Source organism: Cupressus sempervirens, chromosome 2 (assembly GCF_028749045.1).
Source record: "Cupressus sempervirens isolate cs-2001-9-10 chromosome 2, ASM2874904v1, whole genome shotgun sequence".
Classification (NCBI taxonomy): Eukaryota; Viridiplantae; Streptophyta; class Pinopsida; order Cupressales; family Cupressaceae; genus Cupressus; species Cupressus sempervirens.
In genome coordinates, this window is record NC_143119.1 from 14084379 (window position 1) to 14104334 (window position 19956).

General features: G+C 33.0%; 2 protein-coding genes across 6 annotated transcripts in view; both read right to left on the reverse strand.

The window, feature by feature from the left end:
* Window positions 1-1062: 1062 nt before the first annotated feature.
* LOC149570847 (serine/threonine-protein kinase/endoribonuclease IRE1a-like) overlaps window positions 1063-19956 on the reverse strand; it is a 39489-nt gene continuing 20595 nt past the window's right edge. For 3 of the 4 annotated variants that reach the window (XM_089812416.1, XM_089812417.1, XM_089812415.1), the window contains 4 exons: window positions 10097-10233; window positions 2010-2250; window positions 1511-1889; window positions 1063-1375 (listed from right to left, as the gene is read on the reverse strand). In XM_089812416.1, the coding sequence (XP_089668542.1) occupies window positions 1886-1889; window positions 2010-2250; window positions 10097-10233 (382 nt within the window). In that variant the 3' untranslated portion in view covers window positions 1063-1375; window positions 1511-1885. Of the gene's footprint in view, window positions 1376-1510; window positions 1890-2009; window positions 2251-10096; window positions 10234-19179; window positions 19361-19956 lie in introns of all 4 variants that reach the window. The other variant, XM_089812418.1, reaches the window with a different exon arrangement.
* LOC149570848 (uncharacterized) lies at window positions 10671-18748 on the reverse strand. 2 transcript variants are annotated; one of them, XM_089812413.1, is made up of 3 exons: window positions 15956-18748; window positions 15808-15847; window positions 10671-10813 (listed from the first exon to the last, which is right to left on the reverse strand). In XM_089812413.1, exons 1-3 carry the CDS (start codon window positions 18437-18439, stop codon window positions 10803-10805), a joined length of 2535 nt encoding a protein of 844 aa, XP_089668539.1. In that variant the 5' UTR covers window positions 18440-18748; the 3' UTR covers window positions 10671-10802. The 2 variants fall into 2 exon arrangements, with proteins under 2 accessions (XP_089668539.1, XP_089668540.1); XM_089812414.1 differs by having other exon boundaries at window positions 10706-10813; window positions 15808-15851.

The window sequence follows — 19956 nt, forward strand, 5'->3', positions numbered from 1 at the left end:
GTTTTAATTATTTATGCATCTCTGTGTTGATGATCTGCAGATCAGCATTAGAATATTAATTATTATACTTTGATACCATCAACGGTAGAGAAGGATAAGATCCATATATTGTACAAATTTAATCATCAATTTTTAATTCTTGTCTAAAAATATGTCTGCGCCAATGTAAAATATAACACTTAGATTGAATCACAGGCAATGGATCATTACCAAACCGTGTTGAGCATACAACGAGAGATTAATTCAGTCTGGCTGGCTTCACATACAAACCACAAAGATTAAATAGCTACACACAAGAACGACATTTGCCGCCAATTTAACACTAGTGTATAATACAATTTAAATTTATAAATCCTGGATAGGATTTAGACCTGATGGACCACTTCACGTTACCAAACCCCATTTTCAGCTTGTGATTTAAAATCACATTATTCCAACATTGATTTGACTGTTCGAGTGTTAGAATATGTGACACTGGTGCTTATTCAAGAAAAAAATTAGTTTTGTGTCCCGCCTTGACTTTTTTTTTTATAAATGCAACTCATAATAGGAGTGTGAGATATCCTAAAAAGCACTATTTGTGCATTCTTTGCGAAGAGGAGGATGTAAATGTTAACAGAAGTAAACTAGCACATTCTTTGCGAAGAGGAGGCTGTAAATGTTAACAGAAGTAAACTAGCACTTACATCTATACGGCATTCAAGAATACACCAACAGAAGAGCAAAGGTAAGGTTTAAAATTATTTTGAAGGAAATGTTCTTATCCAGCCACGTAGAGTATTTGGCTACTCATTTGTCAAGATACATTGTCTGCATTCTAGACATATCTAGCATCTTTTCTACTTAATTAGCTATGCGGAGAGTTACATATCTTGGATACTACAACCAAAGGTACGAATGGTAACATGGAAGTAAAAATAGTCATAAACTAATAATACTATTCATAAACATACTTTCAATCTAAGACAAGAGTGGAACACAAAAAAATTGTATGCAACCCAAAGGAATGGAATTCATATCATCAAATACATCATAAGTTTTGAAGATGGATGAGGCATACAATTATAAAATGAAGAGATCACTTGAATGTATTGCAGTACTAAATATAAGTTCTCCTTACACTGGTGGCTCATTGTTGCAAACAGAAAATAATGCAACTGCCAGTTTAAGTTTTATACAGATTAAAAATTTAAAATAAATGGTATGCAAGTACGTGCTCAAGAAATACAAGTAGAATCCACTTATCCAAAATATTCAACAAAAGCACATTCATTGGAACAATGAACGTGCATAATCCAATAAACTTCAAAAAAAACCTTGGGAATTTCCGATAAAAATAATGCAGCATTCGACCATCATTGCCACCAAGAATTCTCTGCCATCCATCCAAACATTTTTTAAATTTGTTTATAACAAAAGTTAAAAGAAACAAGTTTCGCATTTTCTCTCAATATAGATTACATCTAGGTATAGTTTTAATTTTTTATTTTACTTCTATAATACAATATACCTTTGTTTTTGGAGGATTGTCTTCATAATGCCTTGATAAGTTTCGAACAATTCGAAGCAAACCACTTAACTTTCGACAATTCCAATTGCATTTCTTTGGCTTATGGTCTCTTACACGCCAATGTAATCGTAGACACCACTTCTTATTACTTTTTAAAACTCTGGCTGTAGCACAAGAAAAATCGTCCATTATTCTTCTCTCTAATGCATATGCATCATGTTTTTCTACATTATTGCTTCTTGCTTTACGGTCTTTCTCTCTGAAGTAATAAATCCTTCTCTTTGCTACAACTACTCGATCACTTGCAGCACAAAGAAACTCGAGATGCTTTTTAGGGCTCCAAAAGAACAGATGCCGCTCAACATGATGTATTTTTTATCTGAAATAAAAAATCAACAAATTAATAATTATAATTATGTATTCAAACATATAAATATTAAATAACACAATGAAATACTTAAATATATTTCAAATAGATTCTATTAAAAAAAGGTCTTACCTATCCCAAACTAGACGATACAAAAGGTCATGGGCCTCGAGAATATGCTCAATAGAAGAAAGATTACAGGCAATACCATTTTTTATATTTCTTTCATGTTGCTCGAGGTTATTACCAAACAGGTGTTGACCGCCAGTAATGCAGTGGAAAGCAATACATCCAAACATGAATGAGTCTGTTGCTGCAGTTTGTACATTCCCATTAATTTGTTCTGGTGATCTCCATCCATATGTTCCACAACCTACCAAAAAATAACATATTAATATGATCATAATAAGTATATCAGAATTTAAGATTATCACGAGATATTTGTGTAATATCTTAGAAATACAAAAATTCTTGTAGGCAAATGTGGTTTCAAATTTTCAATAGACACATGAAACATAGATGAGACTGCGTAATCTATTCTAAAATTTACGATGGCTACAGTCTTATTGTTAAGAAAACAAAATAAAAATTGTTTGATAGTAAAAGCCACAGCCACAGCTAACATTATGCTAACATTCATACAGAACTCTCCATTGAAACAACGTATCCACTTTCCTTGTGTGATTATGGTTGTCCAATCCAATCCTTAGGCCTTGCTTGCACATAGTTCTATTTTCAGTTATAGTCTTGGTCAAAATCTTAGACTTTTTAGGATATTTGTGCCTTAAAAGAGTTTCATATTCTTAGAAAACCTCTAAATTACATTTGAACATCTAAAAGCTCTTAAAAGCTTGCTATATACTTTTTTGCACTCCTTATAAAATTGTTAGAGAAAATCCTTATGTAAGTCATGCAGCCTTGTTTGAGTGGGTTTTGAGAGGAAAGTAAATTGTTTAAACTCTTTAAGCCTCAGCAAACTCACAGCCAACCCATGGTTAAAGTCAAAGGTAGTCAAAGGTTCAAAGGATCCTCGAGAAAACCTAGTTTTACTCTCAGCTTTTCACAGCCAACAAGCATGAAGAACACGAGACATTATTGAAAACGGAGGATTTCTACACTAGTGAATAGCAGATAGCCTTTCTGAACAGCAAGTTTCTCATTGAAAGCACGTTCTTTGAGAGAAAGTGAGTTTAAATAATAAGAAGATCAGCCATTCAAGAAGGAATAGTGGATAAATGCTTGAGAACAGCAATCTAAAATAAGAAAATGAAGATCTGATAAAGGAACCACAACAATTAATGCATGAGAAGAGCAGATATTGAAGAGAAACTCTCAAATAGAGTCAGAACAACAGTGAATCGTGGTAAGAAAAATAGTCTGTGAAGACAAAGAAGCAATCCTTTAGCAAAAGCAGCAGTAGTAAAAAGTCTTTAAGAGTATAAGATAGGCCTTTGAACCCTACACTAGAAAAAAGAAAAAAGTGAGGCTTGAACTGTAGAATGGAAATACTACTCAAGTTCACAGAATAATAAAGATATGTATGTAAAGCGAAACATAGAATGTACCTTAATACCACAATACCAATTTGGCGAGGAAATGATTTACTTTATTCATACCAAAATATCATGAGTACATTATCAATATTCCAAGTGCTTATAAAGGGTCGGTTGGTATTCCATTCTGCACGAACTCTTTTCAAAGACAGTATTGCAGTCCTCGAGCCTTATAGAGTTATTGGTACATGTCTTTACAGATTGCAGAATATTCCAGCCTTTCAAGGCTCGTCTGTCATTTGTCTCATACTATTGTTACTTACACTACAGTAGTCAAATTCAGATGCATGTAGTATGCATATGGAAGATATAATATAATTTAAAAGGAGGTAAGACTGTTGAATGGTTAAAATGTTGAATGATTCTTAGGATTTTGAATCTGTAAATATAAGTTGCTCTTAGATAAATAAGCATTCAGAAATAAAAAATCATATTGATTGATAATCATGTCCATTCTCCATGTTTTTGGGTGTGGGGGGGGTGGGGGGTGGGGGTGGGCGCGGGGGAGCGGGGGGGTTTACTGTTTTTTTATTCTTCTTGTAATATCCCTCTTTTGGAATAGCTTAATAATAATATACAACCATATGCTGATTATAACTACTAGTAAAATATTAATCGATATATAAATACCAATATAATAATCCACATATAATGAATCAGTCAGAAAAATATCAATAATATCAAAATAATATTAATAATATTTTGATAGGATAGGTGATATTAGATAACACTTATTAAACTACTATTCACCAAAATTAATAAAGAAATAAACATAGTCGGATGCCGGGATATTTTTAACATGGTTAAATAAATGTTTCAAGTCGATGCAATACCGTCATAATATATGGTAACCACTATCATGAAGAAACTCACAATGGCAAAATGATGTTAAGCCATTCATTTGGCAGCAGCAAGAAATAGTCATCGGTAATAATATGTTAAGCATCTGAGATTAATATTGATGACTGCTAAAGATGAACAATATCCTAGTCGGCATTTATTTTGAAAAAATAACAATTATCAGCACTGAATGGATGGACAGTTGTTTATATAGCTAATACCATAATCAATTATCTTAGGGACAATGATTGTGAGGAGATAATCAATAATCAATTCCAGATCTAACTCTAAGCTAGCCACTTATTTGGTCCCCTAATTCTATCTCAGGGTTGTATAACTCGCATATATTTATGGGAGTAGTTTATTGTATTAAGATAATATCTTTAATATCTTTATTAAGATATCATCTCCTTAGTTAAATACTTTCCATAATGGTCAACTACTTGTCTGTAGTCTGTTTTTCAGTCTAGATAAGAATGTTTCATATCCTATGTCTTTTGTCTTCAGTCCAGATAGGAATGTTTCCTATCCTGTCTTCAGTTTTGTTTCTAATTTCATCTTCAGTCTACATTGTTTCTTTTAGAAACAACGTCCTTGTAATTCTTTATAAGGAACACATTTGTTCCTCGGTTAATAAATCAATCATCCGAAAATCCGTTAATCTGCCAATTCTTGAATCTTGTAACATATTGATGATGCTGAGGGAAATTGCATTGTAAAACCCATGTAGGAAAAATTTAGCACCAAACACTTTGTACTAATTTGAATGAAATGGGTACAATCAAGTCAAGGCATCCATGTATGAAGGAAGCGCCAACATCTCAGTCTGAAGTCAAGTTGCCTGAACAATCCTATAACAATGGTGTTCCATTACTCCCTTTACTTTGTGATATGTTTACTACCAAAGTAACATGTCGGCATAAGATTAATTCCTCCCATTTAGTTTCATGAGAACTGTTGGGCCTTTTTAGTATGACGTTTAGAATAGAATTTGCATGAAGTGGGAAAGCAGAATTTTGTCTGAATTTGGATGTTGTTTTTCTCTTTTTAGTTGAGTTCCTTCGCTTAAGGTGGCCATAAACCCATTTGAAACAAATCAGAATCCAGAGGCCTTTGGATGTACCTACTAACCTTATTTCTTGCAAAGATAATACTATGATCTGGACCACTTACTACCATCTCTTTTGTGTTCCTTGAATGATGCATTGGGGGTCTGCCATACATTATGATTGGTTGGGAAGAAAATAAGACACCCATGATGATCTCCATAACATTTGCACCTATTTGCAGTTCTAATAAAGAATGTGATGGCAGCAGTAATACTGATTTCCAAAATCCATCAAGGGATTACGACATATGTGTGCATGTATTTCTACAAGGCACATTTCCTTCAGTTCCTTACTGTTAAGGGCTTCCTTTTATGTTTCTTCTGTCATGAGGTGTTTTTTGTTCCTTCTTGTTGCTTTTCTACTTTCTGCTCTCAGGTGAGATATTTCAATTTACTCAGAAAGCAAGTTATGTTAATGATGTTGATGGTCAGGCTGTACACTTAGGAAGCATGGTTGAAGAGAGCACCTTTTAGATCATGTTGTTTTGCATGTGGTTCCAAGTCATTGCATGCATACTATCGAAAGACAACACCATAATCAAACAAGCAATAAATAGGGAAAAGAATGTGGAAGAGAAAGACATAGGGGATCATCATCTAATACGGGAATTATTAAACTAGAAATCATAAATTGTATGAATCAGATTAGCAAGGAGGAGAGAAACAATGCAATATAGTCACCAGAGATTGCAGGAATAGAGATGGTAATTTAACATTTCTCTGTTTCAGTTAAGTATCGTGATTGTACTTAATTCATTACATGAATAATAGAAGACCGAAATATCAGAATCAACATTATGATAGATCAAGATTAACATCAGCAAATAAAAGACCGGGAAATCAATGAGAAGACAACTACATTAGCATTAAAAACATATCAGCTTTGGCACTAAAACAAAAGGACAAAGGGATCAGAGGAACCAACGTTGACTGTTTCTAATCTTTTCAAGAATTACAAGTCTCTTTAAATGACATTAGAATAAGGTTTCAAGGTTCTATATCTCCATTCAAAACAGCAACTCTATCACTGTTATAGCAGAACTGATGCCCAACATTATAAATAGTTAACTCCATACCTGAGATGTTGATATGCTCTCCACAAGAAACAAGATAATCATTATGATATATAGAGAACTCAACAGAAGCCATCTAAGATAGATAGTAACTTATAAATTTACAGCCAGCGGAGGCTGCATAAGGTGTACATGACAGAATGATAGACAGATGAATACAGTGAGGAATGTTTTCAAATATCCCATTGCATTCCACATTCAGCAAGCTAACAACCGATTGGGGAAAATAGACAAAATCTGGAATTTAGCAAACATAAGAACGGCAATATGTATATGGACAACAAGATGATGAAATGTAGGAGTATAGCATGGATATGTGCTCTTGAAGTAAGCTGACAAAAAGAATGATGAAAGGAAATAAGGAGTGACCATTACCCAACACAATAGATGCAAATGATGATAACTTGGAAAGATATGTCAAAGACGACAATCATTAATGATAGTTACAGTAATTAGAGAGTATCAATGTTGCAGAACCTTTAAATGATTGAAATAACAGATTCATTAAGCCATCAACTGACACAGCAGCATCCGTCAAGAGGGGCTAACAAACTATAGGATAATTGATATCTATAATGAAGAGATATATAAATGATGGCAACGATCAGTAATAAATAAAAATAGCCAGCCAGGAATAAATAAATCTTATTGCATAACATACGGGTCATGGAAGAGACTCATCCTATGGTAACCAAAGAAATGGGTGAGCTAGAAAGAAAATATGATAAGGAAACCATTTAGGAAGAGATACGATTGTCAACAAGCACCAAATAACCAAACAGGATAATCATAAGTAAAAACAATTAAACATGCACCAGTTAAGAGAAGACAATTTGCAATTATGATCCACGGCTGTAGAAGGCCCAATTGGTTAGATAGTTTGACAATACTCAAGAACAATGTTCCGTGTGCAAATATCTCAGTTATGACGGCTAACCAACAATATGATTACATTTGAGAGATCTTCAACAACTATTATACTAATTAAAAGACCAATTTGATATATGCAGACGAAGACTCAGTCAATAGAAAGTATACAAATTGGAGATGAAGATTAAGTTGAACAATGCAATTGTCTAAGAGAGTAACATTGTCCCGCTATATCTATATCTATAAGAAAGATAACATGAACTATGATAACAATATTATCGCTATAAGAAACATGAAAGTTAGTGTTGCGCATGTCTAGAAGGTCAGGTCAGATATAGAATGAAAATAACCATTGCCATTACTACCTTCTTTGTCATTACATACAACCAAGGAATATAATCCAAATGAAAATCTTATCACAATATAAGTAGACAAGTCCATTCTCTATGTTATGTCCAACAAGGCTATCATCGTTGAATTAGAAATACGATCTTTGGCAATAACAATTCCCTATTAGCACTTACACTGTCTGGACTCTGCATTCATAAGTCATCATCTATGCATAATAGAAACTAAAGGTCTGAAGAAAGAAATTCCCTATGATTTAGGGTTACTACGCAATCATCCCTATTTCCCGTCTTAATGGGAAGAGGGACATTACACTTAGCTCATTTCGAAAAAAGTCTTTTTTTTTTTCTCTTTCCTAATATATGTCTAAATTTTAATGATATAAGCACACCATTTTAGACTCTAAGAAGATTCAAATTATTTTGACATCAGTCAGTTCATACCTGTACGTTTCCAGGTTGGAGGAAAAATTATGCATAAATTTTTATATATATTTATATTGGATATCCATTTTCTGAAAAACAGGGAATTAGAGGATTTTCCTACTGTCAAACTCCTGGCCATAGAACTGAACCTCCTTAAGACATTGTTAAGCCAACTGTAGTCTTAGTGAGATTGATCCTCTGATTATGGTCTGCGTTCACTCTGAATGACTCGTATTGCTTAGTTGTCGGCATAGGAAATCCCTTTATTGTTTTGATCATCTAATCGCCACAGGTCATGAGGGATCTACAACCAGATTTAGTTCACCTATTGTTCAAAAGAAAAAACAATAATTTTTTTATGATTCATCAAGCATTTGTAATCAATTGGGTTACAAATTAACATTTTATATGTGAACAGTCATTTAACTCAGCTGTTGAATCTCAAGGTTACCAATTGTTAGGACTGAGTCCATTTCACCACAACTGAGCATCCCATTTGGCTACCAAAATACACTCAACATAGTATCAAGATCTGCGCTGACTAATGCTGTGAGAAGAAAGAAAGACTGTGCATTCATAGAAAACCAATTTGAGCGTTCTACTTCTACTGCAAAAAATCCCTGATGTAATTTTCTGTCATGGAAACAGAGCGTTTTATGGTCCGTTGACAAGAAAGATAATTTAGTTAATTATCCTCACAATCCAAGTGCTTGTTGAGAACACTTCCAAAGGATCATCTCCTCGTATTAAATGCTAATAAGGAACAATTTCCTCTAAAACAAGAAAATAATGAGTCCCTCTTTGCACTACTTTTCTGTCTTAAGGTTCTCTGTGTGCTTATCATGTATAGGAATGGTAGCATTTACATGTTCATTAGGTCTTTTAATAATCAACAATAGTATTTCATGCCTTGTGACAAAATATTTAGGTCTTTTGATATCAACGATAGTATTTCAAGATTACCCTATAACAAAATTTATGCGACACACCATCAGCGGCAGTGAGAAATACCCAGGATATTTAGGCAAAACTAGTTTTTATTAAGCTATACATCAGTTTGCTCCTATACAATGTCTTAAACGAATTATCCCAGGTAAATAAATTTATATTTGCTGTATGCTTGTCACCAAACTTCGCATTTTATAAATATATTCCACTGCTTCCAACAATTTATAATGGTCTCCTTCAATCTCCATGTGAAACAATAGAGCTGAAAAAATCACTGGCAAAAGAATATACTGATTACAGATATCTTTCTCTATAGAGGTAGGAAGAATTTAGGTACTGACCCAACTAGCATGCCTATGTGGCTTATGAATTCCTCTTAAGGAATCAAGATTTTTTTTTCCCTCAATTTATACATTGTTTCAAATTTTACCTTTCAAGATGAAACTAATGCTCATCTACGAAGATCAAGAAAAAAAACACAAGGATATTTGTGTCGATTGAAATCAGCAATGTAGTTTTGTCTTTGGCCTGAAAATAATATAGTTGATTTCAGTCAAAGAATTTTGTTAGCTTGAACATCTCAGACCTTGTAAATTTATGGCACTTTTATTATCAATTAATTTCTACTTTTGAATTATTCTGCCGTCTACAAGTACAGGTAAATTAGACAAAACCAAAACAGCAGGAACTTTCCTGCCCTGCAGCTCTTGTTATCAAACAGAGTCAAAACACATCCTGGCAACTGAAATATCTCATTTATTTTGGAGTGAAAAAACAGCAACGATCAACGAAAATTCAGTTTTAGTACATAAGATAAATTAATTGCTAAGAGCAGAACGGAAACATTAGTCCTTAAAAAAACAATTAACAAAAATATCCTCCATCTATAGAGAGGTCAAACATGTAAAATTACTTAGACAAAGTGCAAGATTGCACTACAAATAAATTAAATAAAATTGCATATATAATTTTTTCTCGCGATGTCAAAAAATGAAAACCAAAAAAAAAAAAGTTTGAATCAATAAAGAAAAGTTAAAACAATGGATCATCTTACCATTATTATCACAGTTGAAGTCAGCAATTTTCGCATGAAGACAGTTATCTTCAAACTTCAGCAAGATATTTGTGGGAGTTAAATCTCGGTGAACAATGTTTCTTTTGAGGATGTGACAAAGACCCAGCATCATTTGCCTAAAATACAAGAAAAAAATGATCAGTTTTCCTATTTAAAAATTAAAACAAGAAAATAAGAAAAATTAATATATTACCAAATTTTAGAACTTAATATACATTAATCTTATGAAAACCATTTATAACTAACCTCAATATGTCAATTGCTTGATCAGTTGGAATCCTCAAATTTTTATCTATAGTACTCAGCATTCCAATTTGTTCAGTTTCACATAATTCTTTTATGGATTTTAATTTCTCTCTCTCTAACTTATCTTTTATCTCATTCCCGATGTCTATATTAAGACGGATATAGTTCTCTTGCACTTTAACCAAGTCCCGTAAATTGCAATTGCATCTCTCTAGTGCAATGTACAGATACTTCTGATTTGTTGCAGCGCCATAATATCTTACGATATTTGGATCAGTATCCAATTCTAACAAAAGCATTATTTCTTTTCGAATTGTATTCATATACTTCTTTTTCATACGCTTGAACACTACGTTCTTTCAATACTGATAGATTCCTTCAAGTAAAGCAGCACCCTTGCTGCCTGTATCAATCTTTTCCCCAACCTCACACTTGGAAATCATGAATTCACTGTAGAAAAAACAAAAACAGTCCTATGATATTAGAAATGATTGTGATCTTACTACAGAAAAGAAAGAATTGTCCTATTAGATTACAAATGGTTGTGACTATGTAAATATGAATCTGTAGGTGAGAGATAAGGGAGTTTTAATCCAGAAAAATGAAAAAGACAAAAATGCAAAAACAAATTTTAAAAAAATTAAAACATATTCAGTGCAATATAAAATTTCATGAAACCGATTTCTACGTCACATGCCACATAAACAAAATATAGAAAGAGTAGAAAATCAAACATAAAGTGGAAAAAATGAGAGATTAAGATGATATAAATTCATAAACACAAAAGTTTCAATTCTTAAAATTTATTTAGGAATTGACCGACTTGTTGAATTAATGCATGATTAGGTACAAAAAGTAACATAATATATAAGATAATATGTCAGCCAACCTTCTTCTTAGTACATCACTGCTACAACAAGTATAAATGCTGCTGTTATAGAAACAGGATTTATCTTTCTCCACTAAAATCAAAATAAATACATAACCGATAGATTCGTGGCTGTGAAGTGTCATTTCATTTCAAATAATAATCTATATTTTCTGAAGCCAATTCTTCACATAGAAGTCACTTCATTTTTTGTAACATTGTCTGTTGTGTAAGAAAACCAACCCTTCATTGTCAAGACAGTGAAGGGTCAAGACAAGTTTAATATACTTCAAGAAGGAACTCACATATATACGCATATTGATATTTATCCTTAAATAAGATTGATACTAAGGAGACTTTGATTACTGTTTGTTTATTCACAACAAGAGAGGTATTACTGTTAAAATTGATTCAGTTCAGCCTAGCGTTTGGCTATTGTCCATTATTATTTTTTGCTTCTTATCTTCATTTCTGCTATAAAATTAGCATGGTATCATAGCGGGTTTAAGCAAGATCAAGATAAAAATTCATTCAAGCAACAAAGTCTTCTTATCATCTAAGTAAGTTTTTCTGAGCATCAATGTAGGTGAATGGACTCAAGATCGAAAAAAGGCTTGATGGTGCATCAAAGTTCACAAATTGGAGATTCGGACTTCTTATTAAACTGGAACATGCTAATTTTCTGGTTCACTTTGATGGAAGTATTGCCATTGATGTCAATACAAGAAAGATAATTAGCATCATGCATGTCAAAAGTATATAAGCAAGATTATGAGTGACAAATACATCTCAATAGCTTAACTTTGTATAAGACCAAAACTACGGAGTTCAGTAGTGAAATAAAGACAGAGATGAAGATATTAATAAAGGTAGAGATGATAATATTAATGAATCATCATCAAGTTTTAAGAAATGCAAGGCAGCCTTGTTAGTAATACTTTAATATATCATTGTCTTCAGCATATCACATATTGAAAAAGTAGCATATTGACAAGACATATACAACACTGTTGACCTGAGGAGAAGAGTAAATATAAGACAGCAAAGATGGCATTATTACAAGTATGAAAAAGCTTTTCAATGAACAGTATAATACATAGAGTTATGGATGAAAAGAGCTCATTCTATATATCATACAAAACGCCCAGGCTCGTGACGATTTGAATGGTAGATATGATAGCAACTTAATGATACAGTTACTTCATCTACTCATATCAAAAAGTGTGAACATTTCATTAGACTCCTATATACATATATATACCGTGATTCCATTATGTTGAAGTACACTGAAATTTACATACCCTTAGAAGGCATCTGTAGTATGAAAAAGAAACATAAGGTATAATGAACAGCCAAGTTGAGACAAAATCAGATGAAGAGAAATATGAATAAAAACAAAAAACAGATAAAGACAAACAGCATTTACTGTGATTAAAATGTCAGTATATAAACAACATATATAACAAACAAGACCAAAGTTAAGAATAAGACAAACCAAAGACAACGACAAGACCTATTTGGAGTATGTGTACGTAGACAGGCTAAGAACTGTATGTTCGATACTTCTATACAGTATAACAATAATGGTGGGATCGGGAACTATTTGAAATGCAAATATGCGTATGACTTGGAGTTTTATTGGGCTCAACCCAGACAGATAGTGTGGAGCAATATTGAGCAAGACAAAGAAGGCAAAACCACATTAACAAAATAATCAGTGATATGATATAATCAAATACAGATGCCGTCAGATTTGTAATACTTGCAATACTGATGATGATACAAGGATCTCAATAATTTTAATAAAAGGTTAAGAATATTATAATGACTATGTTCCATATTCTGTTGATCAAAGTCATTTGAAGTCAAATGGTGCAATTAAGGTTGGTTGATTGAAGGAAATTAATATGGAACAGGGAGCGACGCTGTTTGATGATTAAAAATAATAACAAAGTCATGCCAAAAGATCTAAGATGAAACAACAATGAATAAAGGAATTAAGAACAATAATTAAAAAGAAGTAAACGTGTATCCTCTAAGAAATGTTTATGTCAAAGGATGTGACTTTTAAAAATAGAGATATAAAAGAGATGAAGTTTTAAGATGTAAGTTAGCCGTTTGAATGTGAAGAGTGATTAAAGTAAAAGAAAGAAATATATAATCAAGTTCTTAATCTGAGTTATATATTCATATTGGAATGAATAGGAAGTTAGAAGTAAGCAGGCGATTCGGGTTTCCTGCCTACAGAGGCAGAATCAGATGCGGGTGTGGCTTTCAGCCAGCTTCTGCGAGCAACTGGACGCCTCCCCAGGCCCAAACAGCTGAAAAGTGTGGCTTTATTTTATTTTTGCCACTCAAAACATTTTAATAGCACATGAACTTCTTTCAACCTATTTTTTGCTCCTAAGCCCTAAAATGATCCTGAAAAAGATGATTAGAATATTTCTGCAAATTCATATGATTCGGATTCAGATTGATAAACATTGAATAATGAACTATATTTTAATTTTTGCAATGGAGATGATTTTCTGATTTGCACTGGAATCATGAAAATAGATGTATATGATATTCATATCATTGATATGGTTTGAATTTTATTATCTTACTAAGTATTTGAATATGTATTGGTGAAGTTACAAGCTATCAAATGTTTTAATTTTGTATATTTATTTCATTTCTTTGCATATACATAGAATGTGTGTGTGTGTGTACGCATCTACACCCCCCTCCCCAAAAAAACAAAAAATCGCACATCCCGCACCCACTTCCCACATCTGCTTCCGGATCTGCATCCAAATCGGTAACTAAGTGAAAACGAGAAGAAAATAATGAGAGTCAAAATGAGAAAAAAAAAAAGGGAGTTGTTGACTTGGATTTACACCTGGCCCAAATTTTCAAAAAGTTTCACGTGTTAACTAAGCTTGCTTTTGAGGTAATGGTAACTATGCAGTGGCTCATAGTTTCCATTGTTTGTGTGAGTCAAACGCTTGAAATTCCATCATTCTGAGTTAAAAAATAAGCAAAGTAGGCCTAGCTTCGAGCTTCAAAAAGACCAGTCATTAGTGATTCTCTGTGATTTTATTGTTCTAAAGTTTCAATCTCGTCCTTAGCTCTGTCCAGCGTTTGGAATTTTCGGAATCCACTGCCTGAGTCAAAAGTTATCTGAGATTAATCAAAGCTTTAAAAACGCATATTTTTAATTGCTTCATTAACTTCAAAAAGAAAAACAAGTTAATGAAAAATGCATATTTTCTTTTCATTCTTTAACCTCCCTCACAAAAGAGGTTAAGAAAAGCTCTTAAAAAACACATTTTTGTTGAAAGCAATAACCTCCTAAAAGAGAGAAGAGGTTAAGCAAGAAATTTTGAAAACATATTTTTGAGCAATATCTTAACCTAATTGTCAAGTTGAAAGAAAGAGGTTGAACCAAAGCAAAAGTTAGTTATGCTTCATGTTCATGCCCACAGAAATTTACAGACACCTATTAATACAAAAAAATGAAAAGAAAGAATTTGTAAGTGTAAGTCCATGTTAGGTAATGCATAATTGTCCTTAAGGGAAGATATATTCAAATTTCTAAAATCTATACATAACCGTATATCTCCATTCTTCTTTCTAACTGGGACTAAATTCGAAACCCATGTAGAATGCCTTAAAGGCTTTATAATTCCGGCGTCTCTTAATTTGATGAGTTCATCTTTCATTTTTGGAGCTAATGTTGGATTTATTGGACGTTGTCTTTGTCTAAATGGTTTGGCATCGGGTTTCAAAGGTATTTCATGCTGAAACAAATCTTCCCTATATGCTTTAAGCTCATCATAGCTCCAAGCGAAGACATGTCTATATTTTCTTAATAAAGCAATTAGGTCGGCCCTTATTTTTGTTGACAATTTCTTCCCTATGTAAACCTTTTTGGGAGATCTTTCACTTCCCAAATTTATTTCCTCAATTTCATTTTGGATCTTGGTAGATTTGCTATTTTTTGGACTTTCCTTTTTGTCAAAGATTTGCTCTAAAGAAACAAGACCTTTTGGTATTTTATTGGTTTTTAATTGCATTATTTCCTTTCCAAACAATGTTTCCTTACCGTCTTCTTCTTCTATTCACCCATTCCAATCAATGAATTGATTTTCATAATCTCCTTGGCAAGTAAAAAATTTAATGATATCATTATCATCCTCAAAAACTTGCCAGTTTTGAACATTGTCAGGTATAGAAGGTCTATTTTTCATTTCAACCTGAATAACTTCATCAAATGGGATATCCATTTGCCTAATAGCCAAATTAGCCATTATATCAGCTAGGTAATTAGTTGATCTATCGACCCATTTGATTGAAAAGGCATCAAAGAATTCTATCAAATCCCATACATAGTTCCAGTATTGTTTTAATCTCAGGTTCCTAGTTCAAAATTTATGCCCAACTTGTGAAACAATTAAATTTGAATCCCCTAAAACAGCGAGCATTTTAATCCTATATGCTTTTGCAATACCAAGACCAATGACTAACGCCTCATACTCAGCAATATTATTAGTGCATTCAAAATTTAGTAAGAAAGAAAATTTAAAAATTTTACCTGACGGCGAAACAAAAATAACGCCAGCCCCATTTCCTTCCTTACTACATGCACCATCAAAAAACATTTGCCAAATATCATTACAATTTTCTTTTACATAAATTGAAATTGGATCAGCAATCTTAGAAGTAGGTTTGGTTATGCTTACTTGGAAGTTGTCCATGTCCGAATGGCAAAAGTTAACCTCGGGATCCGAACTGTAATCCTCAACCAAATAGTATGACTGGGGTTCCCTTTCGATTCGTATTTCCTTGCCTCCGACAAGAATAGTAGCATAGGACATATCTAACTGCACATGACCTCCAACCAAATTTGAACATTGCCTAGATAACAACATACCATAGCTTGCTGATATTTCTACTACTGTAATGTCAGTTCTGTATGATATATGTGGAAATGATGGAAAACGAAATTCAACATTTTTAATTATTCCAACTACAGGTACAGATCTGTTATCCATGGCATAACACTTTCCATAAGGAGTATCAACTTTAAGTCCTATTTCCTTCATTACATCAGCAAACATAATATTGACTACTGCGCCAGAATCAATCATACAATTTTTTACCAATTTATTGTTTATCAACAATGTTAAATAGAACGGGTCTACTTGATTTGTCCTTCTATTTAATGTTGTTCCTAGATACACAATAGGTGTTTCTTCATTATTTTTAACATCATCCTTATTGTCAATATCTTGCACACTAGACAATATCTTCACAATTTCCTGCCTGTAATCAGAAAATTTCATCATATCCATTAGAGGCACAGTAATCTTTAATTGAGATAAAGCATGACTCATAAAACTATGACAACCAGATATTTTCTTACCATTAGTTTGCAGAGCTAGTTGCTTGGTAATTTTATAAGTTTGATTACCTTCCTTTTGTTTGGTTTGAGCTTGATTTTCAGGCTTCTTAGATGCTTCAATCTGCTGCTGATTCCTTACAAATATACCAGCAGGAGTCCCTTGATCAGCATTATTATCTTTATTCCTTCTTTGATATGTATGTTTAGCATGCTCAACTGCTGCGATAGTATAGGTTCTTCTTTCTTCTGGCGTTAATCTACGAAAGGTAGGATTGTCTTCCTCATCTGAAAAGACTTGTTGAGTACATTGCTGCTGGTTAGAACCCCTATAATAATAATCAGCATTATGATCTTCATCCTCGGAATCATTTTCATCTTTTCCCCATATTGGTTCAGATGATATTGTGTTGACTACGGGTTGTTCCTCACTTTCCTGATTTCCTTCTTCAAAAATAGCTTGTGCAACAATACAATGATTAGGATCGTGGGGCAGCCTGCACACATCACACCATGGGCTATCCTCAACAATATTCACTTTCTTCAAAGGATCAAGTGTATCTTTAGCATGAGTTGGCCTCTCCGGTTTTCCATCCTTCCAATTTGTGTTATAAGACATATCATGTAATCTTACTCTGTCATTTCTATTAAAAGGTGGCCTCTCACTTCTACCTTGTTTGACTTTTATCTCTTTTAACATATCCATTATTTCTTTGAGTTCATCCTTCTTAGGATTTTTTGGATTATACAATTTGGAATCATCCCTCTTATTAATTCTTCCTGCCGCTTTCCTATCATTTTCAATGGTCATGGCAACTTTGAAAGCTTGGGGTAGCGAGGAAGGTCTATGAGATCTTATTTCATAGTGAGTTTTGCTATCAAAGGCACTTAAATAAAAGTCAATCAGGAATGAATCTACAGGCCTAGTTTCTCTTGGGATTCTGTTGAGAATTTTATTAAATCTTTTGTTAAACTCTGACACTGATTCATTTGAGTTCTTCTTAATGTTAGTCAATTCATGTGATGCGAAAGATGTATCAGTGTGATCCCCGAATTGCTCAATAAATTGATCTGCAAAATTACAACAGCCAGAAATTGATCTATCTGGCAAACTCCTATACCATTCCGCAGCGTCATCAGTTAATGATTGAACAAATAATTTCATGAACACATCCTCATGTTCTTCTTCAAAATCTTCAATCACATTTTTCAGGTTGATAACATGTCTTTCGGCTGATTCAGTTCCATTTCCTGAAAATTTTGGGATAGCATTCCTCAAATCACTTGAAATAGGATTCGGATATCCTTGAATCCCATTGAAATCAAGCTGCCTATAGCGTTCAATTGCCATAAGTTGCCGCATCACTTGGTTTCTATTGCCTTGATTTTGAGCCACATATCCCTGAAGGTTTTGATTATTGTTATTCTGATTTGCCCCATAAGGTTGTCTAGTATTCCCACTATTTTGCTGAATTCCTCTATTATTTTGTCCATTGTTCCATGCTCGCTGATTATTATATCTATTAAAATTGTTATCTTGATCTCTCTCTCTTCTATTCTCATATAGCGGATTATCATGATTAGTAGCATATTGTGCCTCCAAATTCTTTCTGTGAGGCGGATTATACCTAGGCGGAGTATTTTGATCTGATTTTTCTTCCCTCCACCTATCTAATCTTTGTTCATTAGAAGGTTTAGGTGGGGAAGTAATAAGGTTTTTTGACATTCCTATTTTCGCTAGGATATCATCCGGCTGCATTTTTAATGCTTTTGCCAATATTGCGCTATTTCCATTCGTAGTTTCAGCCATTTTCCTTATTATCATGCCCTACTGCATTATTTGTTCTTGTTCATCATCGTCTTCTATATGAGTTATTTCACATTGAGGCTCTTCATCAATTCCAGGACTGTGAAAGAACGGGTTTTCTTCTTCATTTTCTGGGCTATTATGGCTTGATTCACAAACTTCAAGTTGTTTATTAGCTCTCTCCTGAAAGTTTCTATGTCCTATATAAAACATTTTTACCTTTTGAATTTTACCTTTCTTATTCTTTGGCTTCTTTTCAAAAGTGAGTTGCGCAAGTCTTTTAGGCTGGGGGTTTACCGACCTTCTACCCCACATACACTTGCAAAATTAAACAAATGCTGATCCAAATATACAATAGAGTCGCCAATTTCTTTTAAACACAAAGACATGAAAATTTGGGTTCTTTATCTAGCAAAGCTCTATGCCAATAACTTGAAAAACAATTTGCTGAAAGTAAGAAAAGAGATCTCCTTTTAGTTGCTGATTTTATGTGAATTAAATAAAATGAAAATTTTAGCCAAAACTTTAAGATTTTTGAGCACAGCTTTGAAATTTTTAGAAAGGATTTGTAGATTTTATCACAATGATGATTAAAAATCTGAATGTTGGAATCTGAAAATTATAAACGACAAATGGAAACAAAAGAAAACTTATTAATGTATCTATATCTAAGTGAAAAAAGACGAAATCAAAAATCTCACCTCTAGGCTTTTGCCTAGATGAAACTCTAAACTGGTCCTAGAGTAAGTAAACCTTACTTGCGACGTTTCCCCAGTAGAGTCGCCAATTTGTTGGTTATCAAAACTGCCTTGCCTGCTCGATGCTGGGATATCCAACCGGTTGAGGCCAACTTGACGGAACTGAACAAGGAGATCCGAGTTCCCTGCACTTCCGGCTCTGCAAGACCGAGGCGGGTGCACCTAATCCTGGACAACAGCCCTATATCCAAGATGCTTAAAGCAGATTAATTAGAACGGGAATACAATAAATGTTTTCCAAATAGCAAGAAATATAGGAAAACTTCAAACTTGCGATTTATGAACTGAGAACAAAAGCTAATGATTGAAATAAAGTATGAATATAGATTAATGCAACAGACGAATATTTTTATTCCTCAAAGGCAAGAAGTAAGACATTTGCCAGCATATGGATTATAAATTAAGAGCAAAAGACCAGTGTTTAATTAGATGGGCAATAGAGTCAAAATTATTAGTTGAAACGTACAATTTTATAAAGTTCAATATATTAAACTATAAACAATTTTAATAATCAGACGCGATGGATCAATTATTTAAATGCAATTTTAAATAAATCTAAAATGCACTTTAACTCCTACTGAGACAAATTAGACATAAATACGAAAACAATAAATTATTTCACAATATTTATGTTTATCAAATTTAAAATGCGATAATGATCCAATCCACTTATCTGAATATTAAAATATTTATAAAAATAAATGAAAGATATTTATAAAAGACACAACTCAATAATAAGATTAACTCCAATGCAAATAAAATAAATGCGCTTATAGA